At 39.1% G+C, this 27,328-nt stretch overlaps 1 protein-coding gene across 1 annotated transcript in view; it reads right to left on the bottom strand.

The window, feature by feature from the left end:
- NUP153 (nucleoporin 153) overlaps positions 1-25,408 on the bottom strand; it is a 79,737-nt gene extending 54,329 nt beyond the window's left edge. The window contains exons 1-2 of the mRNA XM_045551846.1: positions 24,822-25,408; positions 11,907-12,132 (exon numbers count right to left, since the gene is read on the bottom strand). Of these exons, the coding sequence (XP_045407802.1) occupies positions 11,907-12,132; positions 24,822-24,932 (337 nt within the window). The 5' untranslated portion in view covers positions 24,933-25,408. The remainder of the gene's footprint in view (positions 1-11,906; positions 12,133-24,821) is intronic.
- Positions 25,409-27,328: the final 1,920 nt, after the last annotated feature.

Genomic DNA, 27,328 nt, shown 5'->3' on the forward strand with positions numbered 1-27,328 from the left:
CACTAAAGATCCCACAGAAAACCTATTAGAACAAATAAATTCAGTAAAGTACCAGGACATGGAAATCAACACACAAAAACTCGTTCTGTTTGTATGCACTAATAATGAAGAATCTGAAAAGTAAATTAAAAAACAAATCCATTAACAATACCATAAATAAAAAAAAACCTTTTAGAAATTAACCAAGGAGGTAAAAGATGTGCACAATAAAAATTACAAAACAATGCTAAAAGAAATTAAAGAACACAAATAAATGGAAAGATATCCCATGTTCATGGACTGGAAGACAATATTGTCAGGATGTCAATGTTATCCAAAGCAACCTATAGAGTCATACAATCCCTATCAAAATCCCAAAGACATTTTTTGCAGAAATAGAAACATCAGCCTGGATAGAGCTGGAGCTTATTCTACTAAGTATCACAAGAATGGAAAAACAAGCATCATATGTACTCTCCATCAAATTGGTATTAACTGACTTAACTGACCAACACTTAAGTGCACATATAGTAGTAACATTCATCAGGTGTCAAGCAGGTGGGAGGGAGTAGGAGGGCATAGGTATATTCACACCTAATTGGTGCAGTACACACCGTCTCGGAGATGGAAGTTTGAAGCTCTGACTCAGGTGGGGCAAAGGCAATATACATAACCTAAACATTTGTACCCCCGTAATATGCTACAATAAAAAAAATTAAAAATTAAAAAAAAAGAAATAGAAATACCAATATTAAAATTCTTATCAAATCTCAAGGGACCCCAAATAGCCAAAATAATCTTTAAAAATAATAACAAAGTTGGAGGTCTCACACCCTTGATTTCAAATTTATTGCAAAACTACAGTGATCAAAACAATGTGGCACTGGCATACAGACAACATAGACCATGGAAGAGAACAGAAAGCCCAGAAATAAACCCCCATATATGTTCAAATGATCATCAACAAAGACGTCAAGACCACTCAATGAAAAAAGGATGGTCTCTTCAACAAATGATTTTGGAAAACTGGATACCCACATGGAAAAGAATGAAGTTGGACCCTTATCTTGAACCATATACAAAAATTAACTCAAAATGGATTAAAGACCAAAATTTAACACCCAAAACATAAACTCCCAAGAAGAAAACAGACCATCATAACATTGAATTTGACAATGATTTCTTCACTAAAAGAATAGGCAACAGAAGCAAAAATAGATAAATGGGACTATATCAAATGTACAAACTTTTGTGCATCAAAGGACACAACCAAGAGAATGAAAAGGCAACCTATAAAATGAGAGAAAATATCTGCAAACCATGTAACTGATTAAAGGGTTAATATCCAGAATATATAAAGAACTCTTACCCCCAGTTAAAATGGCTTTTATCAAAAAGACAAGCAATAATGGATATTAGTAACAGTGTGTAGAAAGGGGAAACCTTATAAACTATTGATGGGAATATAAATTATTAATAGTACACAGCTGCTATGAAGAACAACATGGAAGTTCCTCAAGAAACTAAAAACAGAACTACCATATGATCCAACAATCCCACTGCTGGGTATATATCCAAAAGAAAGGAAATCTGTATATTAAAGACATAACTGCACTGCCATGCTTACTGCAGTATTATTCGCATCAGCCAAAATATGGCATCAATTTACATGTCCAAAAATGGGTGAATGGATAAAAAACAATGTGGCACACATATACAATAGAATATTATTCATCCACAAAAAAGAATAAAATCCTGTCATTTGCAACAACATGGATGCAACTGAAGGACATTATGTTAAGTGAAATAAGACAGGCACAAGAAGACAAATATCACATATTCTCACTTATACACAGGAGTTAAAAAAAACTGAACTCATAAAGAGTAGAATGATGGTTACCAGAGACTGGCAAAGGTAGTGGGGAGGGGAGGCAATAAACAAGGGATGTTAATGGGTACAAAAATACAGCTAGATTTGAATGTTCTGACTCGAGGGGGATGGAGGGTGGGGGAGGGGATGCGGGTATAACTAACTACGTGATGAGTGCAATGCATACTGTCTGGGGAATGGACACGCTTGAAGTTCTGACTCAGGGGGATGGGCAGGACATGGGCAATATATATAACCTGAACTTCTGTACCCCCATAATAAGCTGAAATAAAAAAAAAAAAAAACACAAAAATACAGTTAGATGAGGGGATTGTGGGAAAGGAAAGAAGGAAGGGAGGGAAAAGGGAAAAGAAAAAGGAAAAGGAAAAGCAAATACAGCTAGATAGAAGGAATAAGATCTAATGTTTAGTAGCACAGTTAACAGGATGACTACATTTAACAATAATTTACTGTATATTTCAAATTAACTAAAAAAGTAGAATTGGAATGTTCCCAACACAAAGAAATAACAAATGCTTGAGGCGATGGACATCTGAATTACCCTGATTTGATTATTACACATTATACACTTGATGCAAAATATCACCTGTACCTTATAAATATATGTACCACTATTATGCATCCATAATAACTGAAAAAAAAATTTTTTTTGGAGACAGTCTCGCTCTGTTGCCCAGGCTAGAGTGCAGTGGCATTAGCCTACTCACAGCAACTTCAAACTCCTGGGGTTAAGCAATTTTTCTGCCTCAGCCTCCCAAGTAGCTGGGACTACAGGCATGCACCACCATGTCCAGCTAATTTTTTCTATATATTTTTAGTTGTCCAGATAATTTCTTTCTATTTTTTAGTAGAGACGGGGTGTCTCACTCTTGCTCAGGCTGGTCTGGAACTCCTGACCTCAAGCGATCCTCCTGCTTCGGCCTCACAGAGTGCTAGGACTACAGGCGTGAGCCATCACACCCAGTCTGAAAATTTTTAAAGTAAATAAAAAATAAAAGGTAAATCTAAGCAAAAAAGAATAAGAACTCCTACAACTCAACAGCTCATTAAAAAATGAGCAAAGAAACTACATAGGCATTTCTCCACAGATGATGTATAAATGGCCAACGAGCATATAAAAAGATGTTCAACATCACTAATGAGAGAAATACAAATTTAATCCAGAATGAGATATCATCTCATACCCATTAGGATAGCTACTATCAGAAAAAGAGAAATTGGCAGGGCACGGTGGCTCACCCCTGTAATCCCAGCACTCTGGGAGGACAAGGCAGGAGGATCGCTTGAGGTCGGGAGTTCGAGACCAGCCTGAGCAAGAGCGAGACCCCCGTCTCTACTAAAAACAGAAAAACTTAGCCAGATGACTAAAAATAGAAAAACTTAACCAGGTGTGGTGGCACATTCCTGTAGTCCCAGCTACTGGGAAGGATGAGGCAGGAGAATCACTTGATTCCAGGAGTTTGAAGTTGCTGTGAGCTAGCCTGATGGCACGGCACTCTAGTCCGGGTGACAGAGCAAGACTCTGTCTCAAAAAACAAAAAACAATGTATATATCTTAATTTTAAATTAATTAAAATTGATTTTTTATTGCTAAAAAATACTAAGGATCATTTGTACCTTCAGTGAGTCATGCTCTTTTAGCTGGTGGAGGGTCTTTCCCTCCCTGTGGATGGCTGCTGACTGATCAGAGTGGTAGCTGCTGAAGGTTAGGGAGGTTGTGGCAATTTCTTAAAATAAGACAACTTGAAATGAAGTTTGCCACATCAATTGACTCCTCCGTTCACAAAAGATTTCTCTGTAGCATGTGATGCTGTTTGACAGCATTTTACCAACAGAACTTTCAAAACCGGAGTCAATCCTCTCAAACCCGCCACTGTTGCATCAGAACTAAGTTTATGTAATATCGTAAATCCTTTGTTGTCATTTCAACAATGTTCACAGCATCTTCACCAGGGGGAGATCCCATCCATCTTGAGAAACTACCTGTTTTGCTCATCCTTAAGAAACAACTCCTCATTCATTCAAGTTTGATCATGAGTTTGCAGCAATTCAGTCACAACTTCAGGCTCCACTTCCAATTCTAGTTCTCTTGTCATTCTACCACATCTACAGTGACTTCTTCCACTGAAGCTTTGAACCTCTGAAAGTCATCCATAAGGATTGGAATCAACTTCCTCCAAACTCTTGTTCATGTTGATAATTTAGACTTCCTCCCATAAATCATGAATGTTTTTAATGGCATATAGAATGGTGAATCCTTTCCAAAAGGTTTTCAATTTACTTTACCAAGATCCATCAGAGGACTCACTAACAGCTATAGCCTAAAGAAATGTATTTCTTAAACAGTAAGACTTGAAAGTCAAAATTCTGTAGTCATAGGCTACAGAATGGATACTCTGTTAGCAGGCATGAAAACAACATTAATCTCCTGGTACTTCTCCATTAGAGTTCTGGGATAACCAGGTACATTGTCAATGAGCAATAATACTCTGAAAGGAAATCTTTTTTTCCTGAGCAGTAGGTCTCAAAAGCAGGCTTAAAATATTCAGTAAATCATGCTATAAACAGATGTTTTGTCATACTGGCTTTGTTGTTCCATTTATAGAGCAAAGGCAAAGTAGATGTAGCATAACTCATAAGGAAGTCAGGATTTTTGAAATGGTAAATTCAGCACTGGCTTCAACTTAAAGTCACTAGTTGCATTAAGCCCTAAAGAGAGTTAGCCTATCCTTTGAAGCCAGGCATTGACTTCTAGCTATCAAAGTCCTACGTGGCATCTTCTTCTAACAGAAGGGTGTTTCATCTGAAAACGTGTTCCTTAGCACAGCCGCCTATATCAATGATCTTAGCTAGATCTTCTGGATAATTTGCTGTAGCTTCTCTACATCAGCACTTACTGCTTCACCTCGTACTTCATGTTACGGAGACGGCTTCTTTCCTTAAACCTCTTAAACCAACCTCTGCCAGCTTCCAACTTTTCTCCTCCAGCTTCCTCACCACTCTGAGCCTTCATCGAATTGAAATGAGTGAGGGCCTTGCTCTGGATTAGGCTTTGGCTTAAGGGAATGCTGTCTGGTTTGATCTTCTATCCAGATCACTAAGTTTCTCCATATCAGCAATGAGGCTGTTTTGCTTTATCATCATTTGTGTGTTCACTGGAGTTAGCACCTTTAATTTCTTTTAAGAACTTTCCTGGCCTGGCGCGGTGGCTCACGCCTGTAATCCTAACACTCTGGGAGGCCGAGGCCGGTGGATCGCTTGAGGTCAGGAGTTCGAGACCAGCCTGAGCAAGAGCAAGACCCCGTCTCTACTAAAAATAGAAAGAAATTATCTAGCCAACTAAAATATATATAGAAAAAAATTAGCTGGGCATGGTGGCGCATGTCTGTAGTCCCAGCTACTCGGGAGGCTGAGGCAGTAGGATCGCTTGAGCCCAGGAGTTTAAGGTTGCTGTGAGCTAGGCTGACACCACGGCACTCACTCTAGCCTGGGCAACAAAGTGAGACTCTGTCTCAAAAGAAAAAAAAAAAGAACTTTCCCTTTGCATTCACAACTTGGCTGTTTGGTGCAAGAGGCCTAGCTTTACGCCTATATCAGTTTTTGACATGCTTTTCTCACTAAGCTTAATCATTCATAGCTTTTAGGTTTTCTTCTGTTTTTTGGTTGTTTTCTTTTTTGAGGCAGAGCTTGCTTCTGTTGCATGGGCTAGAGTGCCAGGGCGTCAGCCTAGCTCACAGCAACCTCAAACTCCTGGGCTCAAGCAATCCTCCTGAGTAGCTGGGACTACAGGCACGCACCACCATGCTTAGCTAGTTTTTTCTATTTTTAGGAGAGATAGGGTCTTGCTCTTGCTCAGTCTGGTCTCAAACTCCTGAGCTCAGGTAAACCTCCGGCCTCGTCCTCCCAGAGCACTGGGATTACAGGTGTGAGCCACCTCGCCCAGGCCCATTCATAGCTTTTGATTTAGAATGAGAGACCCCATGACTCTGGCTTTCACTTGAACACTTAGAGAGCATTGTAGGGTTATTAATTGGCCTAATTTCAATATTGTTGTGTTTTGGAAAATAGGGAGAGGGAAAGAGAAGGCGAATGGCCAGTCAGTGGAGCAGTCAGAACATACACAACATTTATTAAGTTCACCATCTTATATGGACATGGTTCATGGCACCCCAAAACAATTACAGTAGTAACCTCAAAGATCACCAATCACCATGACAGATAAAATGAAAAAGTTTGAAATACTGCAAGAATTACCAAAATGTAACAGAGACACAAAGTGAGCACATGGTGTTAGAAAAATGGCACCAATCAATTTGCTTGACACAGGGTTGCCTCAAACCTTCAAAATTTGTAAAAAACAAAAAAAAGAAAGAAAAGAAAAGAAAAGAAAAGAAAAGAAAAGAAAAGAAAAGAGAAAAGAAAAGAAAAGAAAAGAAAAGAAAAGAAAAGAAAAGAAAAGAAAAGAAAAGAAAAGAAAAGAAAAAGAAAAAGAAAAGGAAAAAAAGCAGTTATCCGCAAAGTGCAATAAAACAACATATGCCTCTATTTGTAAAAAAAATGTTTTTGAGGCAAGGTCTCACTCGGTTCCCCAGGCCTAGAGTGCAGTGGCATCATAACTCACTGCCCCAGGGAGACTTCTCTTTCCTTTGTGAAGGGCAGGATACCCTGGAATGGGTTCCCCCAGTGCTTATTAAATTTTAATTTTATTTTAAAAAATTTTTAATTTATAAAAAAAAATTTTATTCTAAAAATTATAAAAATACTAAAAAAAAACAAAACAAAAACAAAAACAGCACACTGCAACCTCAAATGCCTAGGTTCAATCAATCCTCCTGCCTCAGTCTCCCAAGCAGCAGGGACTATACAAGTGCACCACCACACTGGCTAGTTTTTTAAATTTTTGTAGAGACAAGGTCTCACTATTGCCCAAGGTGGTCTCAAACTCCGGGCCCCAAGTGATCCTCCCATCTTGGGCTCCCAAAGTGCTAGGATTATAGCTGTGAGCCACTGTGCCTGGTCTGTATTCTTAAAATTAGTATTTAGTAAACTCCAGATACTGTGAGTGCCCAAGATGTCAAATAAAAATTTTATTTGTAAACAATATTCAAGAGTGTCGTATCTAAAGTTTTTTTAGCTTTCCAGAATACAACACTACTTCAACAGTAAATACACAGTTTATGCACCACATTAAGGACATTCCAGTCAACTACAGACCACATATATACAACAGCGGTCTCATAAGGTTAAGCTGAAAAATTCCTACCACCTAGTGACATCACAGCCTTCATAAGATCTTAACACAAGGCATTACTCATGTGTCTGTGATAACGCTGGTATAAATAAACCTCCTGTGCTGCCAGTTGGGTAAAAGTAGTACACATATAATTATGTATGGTACATAATACTATACTTGATAATGATAATAAATGACTATGTTACTAGTTTATGTATTTTTTATGCATTTATTGTTATTTTAGAGTGTATTCCCTCTACTTATAAAAAAGTTAACTATAAAACAGGCTCAGGCAGGTCCTTCAGGACATATTCCAGAAGAAGGCAGTGTTATCATAGGAGATGGCAGCTCTATGCATTTTACTGCCCCTAAAGACCTTCCAGTGAAATAAGATGTGGAGGAAGCAACTTCTCGGGTCCCTCCCTCGGGACCCATGAACCTTGCCTTGGCCCTTCTCTTGGGACCCGTTAAAAATAAAAAATAAAAAAAATAAAAATAAAAAAAAGATGTGGAGGAAGAAGACAGTTGATATAGATGATCCTGACCCTGCATAGGTCTAGGTTAATGTGTGTGCCTGGGTGTTAGTCTTTAGCAAAAAAGTTTTGAAATTTAAAAAAAAAAAAAGTAAAATAGAAAAAAGCTTATGGAATAAGGACATAAAGAAAATATTTTTGTACAACTGTGTGTTTTAAGTGTTAATACAAAAGAGTAAAAAAGTTAAGTTTATAAAGTAAAAAGGTCAGGGTAAGCCAAGGTTAATTATAGAAGAAAAATTTTAGATAAATTCAGTGCAGCCTAAGTATACAATGTGTATAAAACCTACAGTAGTAGACAGTAATGTCTTAGGCCTTCACATTCATTCACTACTCATTCACTGACCTACCCAGAGCAACTCCTAGTCCCATAAGCTTCATCATGGTAAGTGTCCTATACAAGTGAACCATATTTTATCTTTTGTATGGTATCTTTACTGTACCTTTTTATATTTCTATATACAAATACATAGTACAGTTGCCTACAATATTCAGTAAAATAACATTTACTACAGGTTTTTAGTCTAGGAGCAATAGGCTAAAGCCTAGGTGTGAGTAGGCTATCCATCTAGATTTGTGTACATACACTCTGTACAATGTCAAAAATTGCCTAACAACATATTTCTTAGAATATATCCCCTTAGTTAAGCAAGGTATGACTATCTGTAAGTTTTTTTGAGAACGCACTGTCAAATTTAGTGTAATGTTTCACAGAGGAAACATAAACTGTGATTTGATATTAATATATCTAGCAAAATCTGTATTAATCTTAGTGGGGAATTGAAGTCACACACAATGTTGACTATAAGGGAAGTATCTAGGACTCACAAAGTTTAAGAGAGGTGCAGGATTCAGATCTAAGACAAGAATGAGAGGGAAAAATGCTATCAAGTTTTTGAAGTAGATATCAAAAAGCTGCCCACAATTTGCTTCTACATGAGGGGAGTAGGGATGAAAAGGTGGGCAAGTAAGTGTGGGAACAGAGAAAACAAGATCAACCATTAAGTTGACTGTTGAAGCTGGGTGATGGCTACACATGGGGGTTCACTGTACTATCCTCCTTACTTCAGTAGCTGGAAATTTTCCATAATAATTTTATAAGACAGTATACACGTAACAGAAAAGCTACCTTATAAATTTAATAATATGATGAATAAAATCTGAGTTCAAATTAATCTTGGCAAACCGATGAAATCAATCCACTGTTTTCATGAAAATACAAACATACAAATAAAATTTCACAGCTGTAGAAGGAGAAACTCTCCATGTATCTCAAACCTAAACTAAATTCTTCAAGTTAGTTAATTCTTACAAGTATGTTCATTACAATGGAAAAGATGGTTTCAGTCACTGTGTATATAGTGGTGCTCCCTAGAAGTCTCTAACCAAAAGAAAGAGAAAAACTGGGGCCCCATTTGGTGGCCAGAAAAGAAAATGACATGAAAGCACTCAGTTTAGAGATCTACCAGATAAAGCCTCAAGACAATTGCTGGTAATATACTTAAAAGAACCCTGGGCCAGGATTTCTATAATCCCCGAGTTTAGGGAGGGAAGCTGAGGCAGAAGGATCGCTTGAGCCCAGGAGTTTGAGGTTGCTGTGAGCTAGGCTGACGCCACGGCACTCTGGCCTGGGCAACAGAGTGAGACAGTGTCTCAAAAACTAACTAACTAAATAAATAAATAAACAAACAAACCAGTCTTTCAGGGCCATTTCATTTTCACTACAGACAAATCAGGCAGGAAAATATTATTAAGTATGTCAAAATTAACAGGGCATACATCAACATTATTTATTTAGGACAAGATTTAACAGAAAAAACTGTATATATGTCAAAACATGTATTGAAAGAAAAAATATACATTGAAAGAAATCTATACTGAAAGATATATTGGGCTTCATCAAAATTAAAAACTTTTGTGCTTCAAAGGACACCATCAAGCAAGTAAAAAGACAACTCACAGAATGGAAGAAAATATTTGCAAATCCTATACCGATAAGGGACTTGTATCCAGAATACATAAAGCTCTGTCACAACTCAACAATAAAAAGACAACCCAATCAAAAATAAAAAAAGAGGAGTTTGATTATATTAAGTGATGCATCCAAAGAATGGATAAACAAGCATCACATGTACTCACCAGAAAATTGGTTTCCCTGACCATCACCTAAATGCACATCGGGGAAGGGTTCCAATTAGATACCAGATTGAGATGGAGGGTGGGGGGAGGGGGTTGGGTGTATGCCTACATGATGAGTGCGTTGCGCACCATCTGGGGAATGGTCATGCTTGAGGGTGCAGACTCAGGGAGGTGGTGGGTAGGGGGAGGGGATGGAGGTATGACTACATGGTGAGCGCCAGGCGAACTGTCTGGTGAATGGACACGCTTGAGGCTCTGACTCGGGGGGATGGGCAGGACACGGACATTGTATATAACCTGAACTTATGTACCCCCATGATAAGCTGAAAGAAAAAAAAAAAAAAAAAGAGGAGTTTGAATAGCCATTTTTCCAAAGATATACAAATGGCCAATAAGCGCATTAAAAGATGCTCAACGTCATTAGTCATCAGGGAAACACAAATCCAAACCAAAGTGAGATACCGCCACAACCACTAGGATGGCTATAATCAAAATAAATTGAACTTAAGTATTGGTGAGGATATAAAGAAACTGGAACTTTCATACACTATTGGTAAGAAAGATGGTGTACTCCCTTTGAGAAACAGTTTGGCAATTCCTCAAAATGTTAAACACAGAATTACCATATGACCTAGCAATTTTACTCTACACAAAAACTTATGCACCATATTCAGAGCAGCATTATCCATAATATCCTAAAAGTGAAAACAACCCAAAAATCGATCAACTGATGAATGGATTTTTAAAAATAGGCCAGGTGCAGTGGCTCACGCCTGTAATCCTAGCACTCTGGGAGGCCGAGGCAGGTGGATTGCTCAAGGTCAGGAGTTCGAGACCAGCCTCAGCAAGAGTGAGACCCCGTCTCTACTAAAAAACAGAAAGAAATTATCTGGCCAACTAAAATATATATACAGAAAAAAAAAAAAATTAGCCGGGCATGGTGGCACATGCCTGTAGTCCCAGCTACTCAGGAGGCTAAGGCAGTAGGATCACTTAAGCCCAGGAGTTTGAGGTTGCTGTGAGCTAGGCTGATGCCACGGCACTCACTCTAGCCCAGGCAACACAGCGAGACTTTGTCTCAAAAAAAAAAAAAAAAAGTAGTTTATCCAGACAATGGAATATGTCCAGGGGGAAAAAAATGAAGTTCTGATACAAATATGGATGAACCTTAAAACCACTGTACTAAGTTAAAGTCAGTCACAAAGATCACATATTCTGTGATCTCATTTACATGAAATCTCCAGAATAAGCAAATCCACTGAGATAGAAATTAGATTAATGACTCCCAGGAGTTGGGAGAGGGGTAGAGGAAGTAACTACTAATGGATATGATATTTCTTTGTTGGATGATGAAAATGTCCCAAAATCAGCGGTGATGACTGCAGAACTCCTGTGAATATACTAAAAACCACTCAACTGTACACTTTAAATAGGTGACTTTTGTAGCATGTAAAATGTATCTCAATAAAGCCATAAAAATATATAAAGTGAATTGAGAGAATAACATCCCCAAATATACTATATTCACAGGTTATACTGAATCCATTAAATACTTGCAAACCCCACCAAGATGCTGTAAATTTGTAAAGTATACCAAAAAAGTTTAAGTCTTTAAAATGCAGGGTCACTTAACTGCAAGATTAATGGTCAGACCCAATTAAGCCTGCTGAGGATAAGAGGCAACTGCAGTTATATTATACTCAAATTGTTGTGACAGGCACTACCATAGTTTCACTTAATACTTACATAGTGCTAATACCTTAGTGCCAGGACCTATTCTAAGGGCTTCACAATTACTCTTTTTCAAACAACTTATGAAGATACAAAGGAGAAAATATATTAATTACCTTGCCAAAAGCCACACAACCAATATTGGCAGTATGAAAACTGAAACCCAGGAAATAGAGTTTATACTCTGACATCAGAGTTTATACTCTTAAGCGATACGCAGTTACCAACCTTCCTTAGTAAACAAAAAGCTAATATATAAAATATATCCAATTTGAAGGTGATTATCACCCTCCTACACAGTTTATGTACCACCCAATTAGATTTATCATAACCAGGTAATATATTAAAATTAAGGCATGAAAACCTATCATTCATGACAAAATATCCACATTCTATTTACCTTCTCTATTACTGACTGCTGGCTCAGGAGTGATTCTCCCATCATTAATATTAGAGCTCTCCTCATCAGCATACGTCAAATGGTCATCTTCTCTATTCTCTGGCCAGTGTGGAACCTCGCTTGTGTCTCTTGAGCAGCTGCATACATCTTCATTCTTGTTGAAGTATCTCTGTAGCCACCCTGGCACAATATTCTTAACAGATTCTGTAACCCTGCTAAGAATGCCCTATTGGGAGAAAAACATGTAAGACAGTTTTAGAAATTTATCTTTTTAAATAACTACTTAGAGAAAGTCAGCTAAGCAAGACACTGTTCCCAACAAAATTTGTTTAAATTCAGTTACAGGACATGCTTGAAGCTCTGACTCAGGTGGGGCAAAGGCAATAATATATAACCTAAACATGTGTACCCCCATAATATGCTGAAATAAAAATAAACTAATCGAACATAAATAAAGAAATGATCTAAGAATCTTTTTTGATGGTGAAATTTCACTGCAGCAAATGTTGCCTGAAAAATCTGAGAAATCAATTTTATGATGGTAACTTTTAAAGGGAGAAAAGAAAAGTAATGTGGTATAACAACCACTAGTATTAATAGCAGTTATTGTAGTTTGGCTATGTGCCAGGCACTGTTTTAAGCAATTTATACATATTATTCAATTTAATCTTCACAATAACTTTATGAAGTTGGAATTAATATTCCCATTTTATGGATGAAGACAGACAATGAAGTTAATTAAGTAACTTACCCAAGGTAAAAACATGACTATTACAGTGCATCTAGGATAGAGTAAAAGCATGAGCTTTGGGACTGCTAGGACCTAGGGTGAAATTTGAGTACCTCTCTGTACTTTGATTTACTCTGGGTAAAATAAGAAAAATACCACCTCCTATTATCATCTTTAGGAATTATAATGAAAAATCAAATGAAATAATGTGAAATTACATCTCAATTTACAAGATATAACAAAACACATAACACGTACTGATAACTTTATTACTAACAAGGCAAAAAGCTAGCAAAAACAAATTGAGGTAAGGTAATCAATTTTAAGCAACGATTTCTTTCACAAATCAGCATTAGTACGGTTTCAGAGAAAAAGTCAAGAGAAAAAACCACTTAGCAGGTACAAAAAATAAAGTCAAGACAGAATATATAAATCTACCTTGAAAGGAAACCCAAGACACAGAGGCCTTAAAAATCCCATCAACAGAAAAGATGTGGAAGACATCTCTGATATAGGCACTTGAATAGTAAATTCCTTGTTGTCTGAAAATATGTAGTAACAACTGCGAAGTATGTAATTATTTTTCCACACATTCTCCAAACAAATTTTCAACATGTCTACAAGGTAAATTCTCTATCAAACATATGAAGCCAGCCAGGCACGGTGGCTCACGCCTGTAATCCTAGCACTCTGGGAGGCCGAGACGGGAGGATCGCTCGAGGTCAGGAGTTCGAGACCAGCCTGAGCAAGAGCGAGACCCCGTCTCTATTAAAAATGGAAAGAAATTATCCAGACAACTAAAAGTACATATAGAAAAAATTACCCAGGCATGGTGGCACATGCCTGTAGTCCCAGCTACTGAGGAGGCAGAGGCAGAAGGACTGCTTGAGCCCAGGAGTTTGAGGTTGTTGTGAGCTAAGCTGACGTCATGGCACTCTAGCCTGGGCAACAGAGTGAGACTCTGTCTCAAAAAAAAAAAAAAAAAAATATGAAGCCAACAGTTCTAGAATACTCATTACTGAAAAACACAAATTCACTGTTCCCCTTTTCTATGCTAATGTTACACAGTATTAGTTATCTTGGGGGAAAAAAGATTATATACCTACATCCAAGATTTAATATTTATAAAAACATGCATCATACTAGTTACTTGCTCCCTTTCTATATTTCAAAAGACTTAAAAGTGCTTACAAGACCTAATACAGTTTAAGACAGACTTTAAAACAAAAAGACATACCTGATACAGGTTATAGGCTAAAGAACCATAAGAATTTAATATAGAAAGAAAGTTTCTCATGGACTTCCTCTAAGGTGTTTAACTACTAAAATATCAGAGAATCTTGAGATCCCTACCCATCTAAGGCAAGTACGGAACAACTTAAAAGTGATACCACAATTAACCAAATGTCATTTATGTGGCAGTCTGAGATATCTTGGAGAAGAATCAGAAAACTGAACAGTCAAAATGGATATACTAAAGCTCATTCACTAAAGTGCATGAACTTTACTTTCAGACCTTGTCTTTTCTAAACTAAAATTCAATCAATGTATCTAGTCTCAGCCCAGAGCAGCTTAATACAGGAAAATTACATTGAGACAGAGGCACAGTGAATGGCAGGAAGAGTAAAAAGAAATGCAGATTATAAAACTGACCTGAAACCATTTTGAAAGAACATCCCTGCACTTCAGTACCAAATATACCTTTGTGGGTTAAATGACCCTATGTCATCAAGAAAATGTTAAATTAAGCTCAATATACTCTAGTACTAGTGGTTCTCAAAGTGTGATCCCATTAGCAGTAATATCAGCATCACCCCAGGTCCTATTCCAGTCCTACTAAAAGATAAACTCCACAGGAGGGGCCCACCTGTTTTATCAAGCCCTCCCAAGTAATCCTGATGTACCCTAAAGTTTGGGAACCACCACTATAGTTAATGAGTTTAGGAAATCAGATACATTTCAGGAAATTAAGATCATTTTAGAGTAAAAGTCCCTCTAAAACAGGTAAACAAAATTGTGCAAAGGCTTAGGCTTCAGTTGTCTAGAAAACATACACATGTGGAGCACTAGTCAGACAATAATTAAGATAAGGCCAGACATGGTGGCTCATGCCTATAATCCTAGCACTCTGGGAGGCCGAGGCAGGAAGATCGCTTGAGGCCACAAGTTCGAGACCAGCCTGAGCAACAGCGAGACTGGTCTCTACAAAAAATAGAAAAATTAGCTGGGCATGGTGGTACATGCCTGTAGGGGAGGCTGAGGCAGGAGGATGGCTTGAGCCCAGGAACTGGAGGTTGCAGTGAGCTACAATGACACCACTGCAGTCTAGCCAGGGTGACAGAGTGAAACTCTGTCTCAAAAAAAAAAAAGATATGATGAAAATTTTCTAAAATGAATCAGAAAACAAATCTTACAGTGACCATTTTGGACTATGCTGAATACAGTGCTGCTCGCAGAACTGTTTTCCCAGTGTTTCCCAAACTTTAGCAATGATTTTTTTACCTGTACTATTGTTTAATGCTTTTGTTTAAACCCCCTTACCTTTCTTAAAACTTAGCTTCTTCCTACACCTATACACATACACACACACAAATCTGTATTAAAAAAAAATTCATAGATTTGATGCTGTGATGGTCTCCACATGTACTTCTCAGCCTATTTTTGATAGCTTGTATCTATGGACTGCACTATCAACTGGCTTCTGGTTAGGATGGCCCGTGAAAGATACTAAAAGATACTAGAAATTAGGGAATGGGAGAAAAGGGAGGTCTTTTCTTCTGTCTTCCCTGCTTAAATGCTCCATCTCCAAAATTATCATTCCAGCCAGGTGACCCCTCCTTCACTCCAACTACATTATTTCTTCATTTTATTCCTCCAGTCCTAGGGATGGTAGCGGCCCTTGCTTCCCCCTGGACATCTTGCTACCCTGTATTTATTCCCTTTGAGCCACCAGCATCACTCTAAGTAGACCCTTTCTTTAAGATACTTCGGTTGAGCCATCTGCAGTAAACTCTTTCTTCCTAGGATTCTAACTGATATAGGAGTGCTAGTTGTTAATTTTTTTTCTATGTATCAGATTCACCTTTATCAACAATGAACAGGCTGGGTGCAAGGGCTCATGTCTGTTAACCTAGCACTCTGGGAGGCCGAGGCAGGAGGATCGCTTGAGCTCAGGAGTTCAAGATCAGCCTGAGCAGGAGACTCCTTTCTCTACTAAAAATAGAAAAAATTAGCTGGGCATGGTGCTGCGCACCTGTAGTCCCAGCAACTCAGGAGGCTGAGGCAGGAGGATCACTTGAGCCCAGGAGTTTGAGGTTGCTGTGAGCTAGGCTGACGCCACGGCACTCTAGCCCAGCAACAGAGTGAGACTGTCATTCATTCATTCATACATAAACAAATAAATAAATTTTTTTTTAAAAAGAAAAAACGAACAGGTGTACCAACCATACTTGAGGAAGCACCCATATTACTCAACAAGCTACATCCAACCTTTATCTCTATAAAGCAATATATAAATGGACCAGAAAAGGTGCTTTATCCTGGTGAATATTTTAGAATCTGCACTAACTCTCGGAGGTAAAGGCAGACATCACTATTCTTCATTAAATCAATACTTATTGATTGCATACTACATGTCAGGCATTAAACACTGGGACACAGCAGTGAACAAGTTCCTGCCCTCTTGGAGCTCATATTCTAGGTTAGGGAGACAGACAAATAACCAGGTAAACATAATATGTAACATAAACATAATATGGTGATTTAGTGCTACCGACAAAAATAGAGCTGGGAAGCAAAAGGGGAGAGGTACCCCATTATATAAGTAAAGACTTAAAAAGTGAAGAACAGGCCATACAAATTTCTACTGGAGAAGTTATTACATACTGAGGGACAAAAAGGTACAAAGACCCAAATATAGCAGTGCCCTTGGAACATTCGGTCCAAGCTTCTGGTAAACTTAACAACTAATGCAAAACCAAAATCTTAAATTAACTTTAAACCATTCAAAATTACCCTTGATTCTTGTGTGCATGCCCATGTGTGAGAATCTGCATGGTCTGTTCTGCAGTTTATATAATGTATCCAGTAACTATAGAAGGACTAAAACAGTATAGCCCTCAGGCAAGCAGTACTGGTGTCATCTATAAGCTCCTTAGAAAGGCAAGTATGTTTTAACAAGCTCTTAAGGTGATTCTTATGCAAATTAGTGTTTGAGAACTACTGTACTGTTATTTCAATTAAGGCCTTGGTAAACATAAAGCAAAATATAAATTTAAAATATAAGGTAAAGTTTTACCTTAAAGCCCACCTATTTGAGTGATTATCTCATTATCTATCAAACACAACATGCCATTATATCAGTTTTTATAAACATCAACTTTGTCATATTGACTCTGAAAATCCATCATAAACATAAAAGCCTACCTTTGAGTCAATTTTATTTCCACTGTTATGAAGACTCACACAGCGTATATATTTGTTTAGGGTAAACAGCCAATACCAGACATTAGAATTTTTTAAAAATTGCTAGGAAGGCAGGGTACAAGCACTGTGGCTCAGGCCTATAATCCCAGCACTTTAGGAGGTTGGGGCAAGAGGATTGCTTGAGGCCAGGAATGGGCAACACAGAGGAACCCTGTCTCTACAAAAAATAAAAATAACTAGCCAGGTGTGGTGGCCTGTACCTGCAGTCCCAGCTACTTGGCAGGCTGAGGTGGGAGGAGGGCTTGAAGCCCAGAAATTGGAGGTTGCAGTGAGCTATGATGACCCCACTGCCCTCCCAAGTCTGGGCAACAGAACGAGACCCTGTCTCTAAAAAAATAAATAAACAAAACCACTAGGGAAAAGAAATCTGATTACGCACAGCATTGAGTAGGAAACTATCAAGAGGTAAAGAATCTTGCCTAGCAAACAGATATGGAGAAGTATCTCCCCAACTGGCAATTTTTTATAAGAGTGTAAAGTACCAAAGACAGACTTCAGCCACTATTGGAAAACTGAGAAAGAGTGAAAGGAGTTAGATAAGAGGGGAAATGGTTTTCTTATGGGAAGAAAAGGTTTCTTTGACCTTACTACCAAACAAGGTCCAATATAAGCCATCTATCTTTTCAGGAGTACTTGAGTGAAGAGTTCTTCAGGTCTTTACAGGAATGGGGCATATCAGCTTCCTATATGGACCTGAAAGAATACTTTATGATTTAAAAAAAAAAAGCAAAACAAAAAACCAGAGTGGGAGACTGAAGTTCTCTGAATAAAGGGACACTGAAGAGTGAATACTCAAGCCCTACTTTACCCAACCAATTTCCTCCCTACTTTCAGAGGCTTCAGCAGTAAGCGTAACTGCCACAACTGTAATTTTACAGAAGTTTTCCTGCAGAAAACTGTCTCTGACCCTTCAAATCTTGAGACAGTCACTCCCTTATATGTACCAACAGTGCCCTGTACTTCCTACATGAGGGCAATTTGTCAAACAGGATGGGATTTACAATCTGTCCATGGCCTCTACCAGAGCATCAGTTCTGTGAGAGTAGGCACCAGGTCTACATAGTACATAGGTTAGTTGGTGCATGGGTTTAATTTATCTACAGCTGCACTGCTCAAATAACATCTTATTGCCTCATGATTATTCCAAAGCAAGATACTTGGGAGGTGAGGCAGGAGGATCACTTGAGTCCAGGAGTTTGAATATAGCCCAGGCTAGATTCAAACTCCTGGGCAACATAAGGAGACCTTGTCTCTAAGAAAATAAAGAAGTGTTCTGGGACAAGTTTCTAAAAGGAGCATCAGTAATTCCAGTTAATACATTCATTTGATTTAACAGTTTTACCTTAAGCAATTATCATTTTTATTGCCCCACTAATAAATATCCCTTCCCCAAAAAACAACCTATGAAGCTATTCAAGAACAAAGGGAAACCAAACCATCCTCTGGAAGGATAAACACCACAAAGCCAGCTAAATGAAAAGAAACAAAAAGGTAGCCAAAGAAAGCAAAATTAATGAAGGGTTTAGAAAAATCAACAACAAAAAACAGCATTAAAATCTTTAAAATATTCCGGATGGCCCTAAAGCAAAGTCTACACTAGATAATCATAAATAAGAAATTTAAATTCAAGGATTAAAGGAGTGAATTTTTAAACTTGAACTAGCTAAATCCATCAGGTTTTCTCTCTCGGAGAACTAAGGGTTCTTCATTTGGCAAAATATGACAAAAATGCCACTGAGATTTAGACTAGTTTAAAATCCCATTTAGGGACCAGAAGCAAATTCAATTTAATACTACACACATATCAAGAACATTCATCCAAATCCAGTCCTTGGCAGAAAAAAGCAAAAGAAAATGAACATTCAATGTGTAAAGCACTATGAATATATTAGCTTTTCAAATTATATTTAACCTGAGTTCAAGGATTAATGAAAGAAGGCTAGGGTGGGAGTAAGGGGGAGGGTATTCTACAACACTAACCCAGAACTCATTTGTAATTAAAAAGATATTCTTTTCCCATAAATCTATTCACCAAATAATCAGAGATTCCTTTTCAATATGGCCAAATCCTTATTATTCCTATATATCCTTTCTTTTTCACATGCAAAGCTCTTTTCCTATTAGTTTTCTTGACTTCAGTTCTGTTCAACTCCCTTTTCTTCACATTATGCTGTATTAAATAGTATTCAGATTATAGAAATCTCCTTTCTCAAATAATTTCACTAGATCTTTAACCATAAATATCAAATATAGTCCATCAGTTTTAAGGTGCTAGGATCCTATTCTCCCACAATACACTGCTGTTTTGATTTGTATCTGCTCTTTTGGCTGCCTGTATTGTGCCGAGGCCAGTCACTACCTCTTAGTTTTCTTCCAGGGTTCTGTGCACACCCTCCTTACCCATTTAACTTTCATGTCACTAGGCCATCCTTTACAAACTTTCTTGAAAGTCTTATTTCACATAGTTTCCCAAATCAGTTTTCTTCCTTGCTCCCTCCAACCCCAAATGAAAAACAAGGGCTAAGAACCCTAAGACTCCACTTGAGACTTTAAAAACTACCTACCTCAAAAAACATCTTAAACACTAAATATTGTCTGGGCAATAGCGAGACCCCGTCTGTACAAAAAATAAAAAATTAGCTGGGCATGGTGGCACACGCCTGTAGTCTCAGCTACTCAGGAGGCTGAGGCAGGACAGGAGGATCACTTAAGCCCAGGAGGTAGAGGTTGCAGTGAGCTATGATGACACGAACGCCCTCCCTGCCTCAAAAAAAGAAAACACTAAATGATAAAAACATATGCAATTCTAATGTTTCCGTTCTTTCCAGTTTTTAAATATATCCACTTTACATTACTTATTTTAATAAAGCTTCTCTATTATAACTTTAACACTCAGTTATGTCCATCAGGGAAAAAAGTAATGAAGTACTCAATTCCTAAGGCTACACTGAATCTAGTTTCAATAATCCGAATTTAACCTCCAAATCTGAGGATTACTTGTCTTTTATAACCAGAAGCCAAGCTTACCCTATACACCCAGTCCAAGTCCTCCAGTTAAAATATTTTCCTAAAGAACTAAAAACCTACAATTGGCTACACATTTTAACCTCCTTCAAAACATTTTGCCACAAATACGGTAAAGAGAAACATGACCTGGCTTCCCATTTATTTCTAGTTATGCATTCTACAGAGGTGGTATTAACAGATAATTAACAGTAATTAAACAAGAACAAGGCAAGGAGTCCCTAAAAGACATTTCAAACTAGCAAGAGTAGACTCAATAAAAGCCCACAGCACTTAAACCCACTAAAAGTTACCTATAAAATATTGTCACACTTTTCCTCACATAATATGTTTGAAAACTCAGGGTGTTTCTTAAATCCCAATATGAAAAAGATAAGCAAAATCAAGCAAATTCACAAATGAACTGAAATAGCTATATAAAACAAACGCATCCCATCACCCTGTTTCTAACAATAAACTGTATCTGACGACAAGACTTTAAACCAAGCTTCCCTACACAGAAGAATCTTTTAAAAATATATTATAGCCATGACCATAAGCTAAGTAGCTACAAGTAATTTTTTTTTGAAAATACAAGATTATAATCTTTGCAATAATATTATGCACCTAATGAAAATGGTTTTAACTAGTGATATCTGACCAAAGTTTTCATTTTACTTCAAACTAAGATACCTGCCTCATCAGGGAACTTTCCAGAAAATGGAGACACTACCTGGCCTTTTTTGTCATTTATTTTATAAGAAAAATTGGCAAGTAAATTGGTAAAAGACTACACAAAAGCCTCTCATCACAAATGAAAAATCTACTTTGCATTAAATAATTTAATACTTGGATTTTTTTCCTATATACTTAAATGACTGGCATTTCTATGAGGAAAATACTAAGTACTTAAAAAGGTAGTAATAGTTTGAGGTTTGGCCTCACTGTTTAGTAAACAAAGACCTTAAAAATGTGAGCCTATGAAGGATTGCACTTAGGTACCTAAAGGGAAAAAAAAAAAATTCTACTAAAGGGCAGCAAAATTCAGAGACAATTTAAACAAATTAAATCAAAAGGTTCTATCTAATTACAATTTCAAATGAGTTACTATATATGCCAGGTCCTATTCTAAAAGCTTTACTTATATTATCTCATTTAACTCTCACAACAATTTTCACTTTACAGAGGAGTAAATTAAGCAAAATCTATATAACTTGTCCAAGTCAGGGCAGAACAGGGATTCAAACACAGTCTGACTGCCATACTTTTTTTTCCTATCAACTATTTCCATTTCTATTCCCACTGACAGTATTAAACATCTAGGATAAAGCAAATAAAGACAAAACTACTTAGTGACTTCTAGAATGAGTTAAATATTCAATCTCTAAATATTCCTCCTTTTCAAAACTGAGAACACTAGCCATCAGATACTAGCTAGGATACACTTACTTGGGACAAAGTATCATACAGAAGCTACCAAACAGATAAAAGCATACTATCATGTAATCCAGGTTTCAGCAAACCATGGTCTATGGGCCAAATTCAGCCCTTGGCCTGTTTTTATACATGCCAAGAATGGTTTTTACATTTGTTAAACGGTTGTAAAAGCAAAACAACGAAGAATTTGCCACAGCAGAGCCTAAAAATTTACTATATGGCCCTTTAGAGAATAAATTACTGACCCCTGATCTAAGCTATTTGCATGGCGGTTTCCTCCCCACTTTTTTAAATAGCAAAATGCAGAAACTTGAGTTGTAAGATACAAACTGTATCTAGGAGGATTAAAGGTAGATTCCCTTAGCTCCAAACCAGAAGACAAATGTCTGAAGCACACCCCAGCCCCCTCCAAAAAAAGCGAAGGGTGCAAAAGTAAGTGGCTCCATCTCACCAGGAGGTGGCAGTAGGTTCTCCCAGAGACAAGGCCTGGTTTGCCCATGAGCTCAAGTTTTTTGTGGTGGCTATTAAGAAAAGCAAGCAGCTTGACCTCTCCACAGAGCTGACTTTCCCGACCTGATAATCTGCACAAAAATGAAACGAGAAAGGAAGACAAGAACTAACCACATTCTCCTTGGTGATCTGTTCACTCCCAACTAGAAAAATAACACCATTTCCTAAATGCATCTGAGCTAAAAGGTAAGGGGTTGGGGAGAAAGCAAGTGAAATGATCAACCTACATTATTCATGGCTTTTCTTCATTTTTGCTTCTACAATTCTTAAGTTACTACCCTTCAGCTAGTTGAGCAAAACAATGGATTTCTGTCTTCACAAATTCAAGAAAGATGACATTTTAAAGATCAGAAGTTAAAAAGTGAAAATGCTAAACTTTAGGCATTCCCCAATAAAGCTAAACCAGAAATCAAAACAGGAAATTACAAGTCAACTGAATACATGCAGAAGTCACAGGTACTGGGTGACTGCATTAGCTAGTTGGCCTGACAGGCATTGGCAAACATCCATTAACTATCAGTGCCAGACCGCTCATTCTTATTCCAATCTTCTACTAAACCACCAAAAGCTTCATTTCTGCCTGGAAACCCTTGGACACTTAATCAAATAACATTAGTATAAAACATGCCATGTCATGAAGCTCCTTGCTTCATGATGACTCAGCAGCTGCTGCAAAACATGCAGTTGACAGCTTAGGATAGCACACAGCAGCAAGCAGGTAGCCCATAGGTCCACCAAAGTTCTAATGATGGCTAACGAAAGTCTTTAAAATTTTAAAAAAAAAAACACAACAACAAAAAAAAAACAATAAACAGAAGAGTATTCTTTTGTATATATACCTGAATACTTTTCTGGGTAGTTTCTGCCAATATTAAATAACACCTACAGTATTGATCAAGAAACCCCTAAACACCTTTAATCCCAATTCAAAAGCTAAAATGTATTTTTTTTTAATTAAATGGCTGGGGTAAGAAGCCAAAAGCATTTTAGATAGGAGGCAATGATAAATTATCAAGACCTAAAACAAAACTATACAGCCTAAAGTCATATCAGCTCTAAGACAACTTGGATCATAGGTGTTATGCTGTTAAAGCATCATCTCCCCAAAATTAGATTTCTAAGCACATTTAAAAATAAGCTGTGAATATAACTTTTGCCACTGGAATATATTAAATCTCTTCTAACCTCTGTCCATACCATCCACTAATCTGTATTTAAAACATTTCATTTTTCTATGTGTAATACACGAAGATCTAAGAAAGTACTCAAAGAAATTTATTCTCAGGAGAAACAGAAAGCATCTATGTCTAACTTTCATTCTACAAAAGGATTAAGTTAAATGGCAAAGCTTGTGACCTGAATTCTAATCTTAAATTAGTCTGCACATACCCCTGTTCCTCACAAAGAAATATGAAAACCAAGCACTTTTAGTACATAACTGGGGAACACTAGTGGAAGCAACAGTAATGCCAACCCTTCTAACCATTAGTACAAAACTACTTAATACATAAGTAGTATGTATTTTTGTCATTCAAATATTTTCCTCAGATCTTTACTTTTAAAAATCTGTTGATAATGATACAATTTAGTAACACCACCAAATAACATGCTAAAGTGTTCAATCTTTATCATTCAGAATAATCTAGGAAGTCTAGCTTTGAAGTACGCAACAAGTTAATCAGTCCCTTTTACTATACTTTTTTTTTTTTTAACAAGTTTAAGACATACTTCCCACCTTAGTAACATTGAGAAGTTTTCTTAGGGGCTTTATTAAAATAGGGTTTTAACATTTTCTTAATCCAAACAAGCAACATTTAAAAAATGGAATTTTCTCAGAATCAAATGTCCATTTACAGTTAGGATAAACCCCTGTTTGTAACTTTAAACACCCACGAGTACGTACGGTGGCTAAATTATAAGACCACCAACATTCCTGGAGTGTCAAAAGTACCTAAACTTCTAGAATATGCCCCCTAATGTTAAAATATTTTGTGTATGAGATCAGAGCAGGAGTCCCGGTCAACTGTGGAGAACAGCCAATTCCAACCTCCAAAATAAAGCGGGGAGGGCAGGAAGGGGGGGGGAGAAAAGTTACGCAGCAGAGAAAAGACGTAAGGGTGGAGAGGGACTTTCAAAATGCCCCAGTGCCACGGTAACTATAACCCGGTTAAGAAAATCTAAGCCAATGCTCTCAGATCAGGGAGGGACATGAGCAGGGAAGACCGAAAATTAATTAATAGACTGCGACTAAGTTATTCCACTTTCCGAGTAACAGCGCCCCCCCAACTCCCCGTGTGCCCCAGAGGCAGATTCCTCCCGGCAGCCCCCCTACACACACACACACACACACACACACACACACTGAAATCGGGCACAGCTTTCTCCTCCGAGAGGACGTGAGTAATACCGTCAAATTCCCAATCCCCGCCAAAAGAAAGAAAAAAAAAAAAAGAAACGCACGCATTGTGGGCCTAGAATTTATTTTCCCGCCCTGCGCCCGTCCGGGAAAGCCCCTGGCCCCGAGGGTTGGGGAGAGGCGGCCTAAAGCACACGTGTGCGCCGCAAGGCTGGGCCCGTCTCAGCCCACTTCCCGTCGCCACCCCCAACGGCCTGAGCTCCCGCCGCCTCCTTCGGGCCTTCCCCCCAGGCCCTCCAGTCGCCTCCACGTGGGGCGCCGGGGCCTCACACCGCCCGTTTCCTCCTGCCGAGTTCCCAACCCGCTGGGCCACCACGGCGTCGGGGTCCCGTACCTGGTGCTGTTGTCGCCCCTGCTGGTAAGGCTTAATTGGCCCCTGGTGGCAACGCCGCGTCCGGATCTTGCCGCCACCGCCCCCTCCGATTCCTCCGGCTCCCGAGGCCATGGCGGAGCCTCCGCTGCTTCCCGCTCCGGGGCGCGTAAGGGGGCGGGCAAGGGGGCGGGAGAGGCAGAGGCGGAGGCCTTAGAGCGCCCCCCCCGGCGCCCGGCCCCGGCCCAAGAGTCTGCCCGCGGTGCCCACCCAGTGGGACACAGGCACACCAGGAACCGCGAGGTTGAAAGCAGGAGCCGAGAGAGGGTGCGGCGGGGAAGCGGGTGGCGGCGGCAGAGGCCGAGGAGCTGGCCCCGGTCAGGCAGCCTCCTGCGGACCCCCGCCTCTGTGTATGTCACGGTCTCTATGGAGATCCGCAGAGGACAGTACGAACAGCTCCGGGCGCTGCTGAGGCCTAACTCGACCGCCGGCTGCTGGGGGTTCTTCCGTCGCCCTAGCCGTAGCTGCCGCAGTTGAAGCCGCTGGCGCCGCCCGCCTCCCCCCCTCCCCTCCCCTCTGCGCACAGCGCCCGCCCCGCCGCCGTTGGCGTAGTCCCCGCAGTCGCCGGCGCTCTTGCGCCTATTGCCGCGGCCAAGGCCGCCGCCGCCGTCGCGAGCCAGAACTCGTCACTCGTCGGCGCCCGACGCGCTTGCATCATCACGCTGCGACTGGCTGATAGGCGAGGAGGAAGGAAGGGCCGGTCGAGCCCGCGCTCTCGGCCGCGCGCCACGCTAGGAAACGTAGTTCGGCGCTAGAACGCGCATTCTTGGAAACGAGGACGGGCGGGGAAGGGGCTCTAACGAGCGTCGCAGAGACACAAAGCCACAGGGTCCTACTGCTGCCTTTGGCTGTACATCTAGACTCTGAGAACTACTTAACATAAAAACAGTAACCTCTTCCACTCCACTTCTCCCGGTCGGTTGGTTGAGTGGGCAGAAAATAAACAGATAATAAAATTAAAGATACGAGTTAGTAATGCACAAATGTAGAAAAAAACCCTGGGGTTGAAAAAAAACAATGTCCATAACCGTTCGAATTAAAAAAATGTATATACCTTCATTAACAGTTCATTAATCATATAAGGGCTTTGTTGTCAAACACACAAGACTGGAATTCTGGCTCCACCACTCTACCTGTTTGACCTTGGATGAGTCAAAACCTTCTGAGTCTTACCTTCCTCCTCTATAAAATGGGAACTTTAAAACCCACCTTATAAAGCTGTAATGAGGAGCATGTGATCAACTATGCAGAGTACTTTATATTTCCTGGTATACAAGAAATGCATGAAATGATTACAATGATAACCTATGAAGTCAGCACACATTAGAGATAAGTGATATATTCCTAGTAATAAAAGTATACATATCTTTGCTTCAAATAGAAGGCATTATATTTAGGAAAGCGGGTAAGTGAGCTAGACTCAAAGACTGAATTCACAAAGTGCAGATTCTAGGAGCTGAGAGTTAGAAAGTTCTTGGTCCAGCCCTCCCATTCAACCGACCAGACAAAAGGTCCAGAGAAATATGGTAAACAAAATGAATCTGTTTTCTCTTCTGCTCTCTTGTTGTGGCTTCATGCCTCCTTCCACCACTAACTTTTCACTAGATTCTCCAGGTAAGCCTGCTCTTCCCCCTGAAGTGCCATATCCTTCGTAAATAAGAATTGTTTGTCTCAGGTGCCCTCTTCCTCCTACATGGAAAGGAAATCCTATTCTTTCAAAATTCCTAGCTAGGTATTTGAGAGGCAGAGTTAAGTAATTATTGATAAGCTAACTCCCAGAGAAGATCTATACATGAATCTTTAATTTGGCTACATATATAGGAGATTAAACTCTAGCCACATCCTATCTTTCCTCTTCACTCTGTCAGACTCAAAATTTCCAGCAAAGGACAGAGGACTGGCTGGGACTCAAAGCCCATCCCTTTCTTAAAGGCTGTTATTTGGCCTAATGCGACAGCTTTTACAGCAAGCTTTGAAAGGAAGAGACGTGCAAAAGAATTGGGGCAAACTTAGACAAAACTTCAGAATACTTGGGAGGATTTGAGGAGATATCCCTCAAATCCACATCCCTCTTAGCCTTGCTCTCAATTGTTTACTTCATTTCATAATTATTTCTTTGAAGTAAAACAATATTTGAGGGAGCTGTAATACATTAGTCCCACATTCATGTGACTGAGTCATTGGAAGACATACCAGGCTTGAGAGCAGAGGAGGAATAAAAGACAGGAGGAGGCCGGGGCACAGTGGCTCACGTCTGAAATTCCAGCATTTGGGAGGCCAAGATGGGAGGATCACTTGAGCCCAGGAGTTCAAGACCAGCCTGGGCAATACAGCCAGACCCCATCACACAAAAAATGGTGCGGTGGCTCACACCTGTAATTCTAGCACTTTAGGAGGCCAAGGCCAGGAATTTAAGACCAGACTGAGCAACAGCAAGACCTCATCTCTACAAAAAAAAATAGAAAAATTAG

The sequence above is a fragment of the Lemur catta genome, chromosome 5, assembly GCF_020740605.2.
Source record: "Lemur catta isolate mLemCat1 chromosome 5, mLemCat1.pri, whole genome shotgun sequence".
Classification (NCBI taxonomy): Eukaryota; Metazoa; Chordata; class Mammalia; order Primates; family Lemuridae; genus Lemur; species Lemur catta.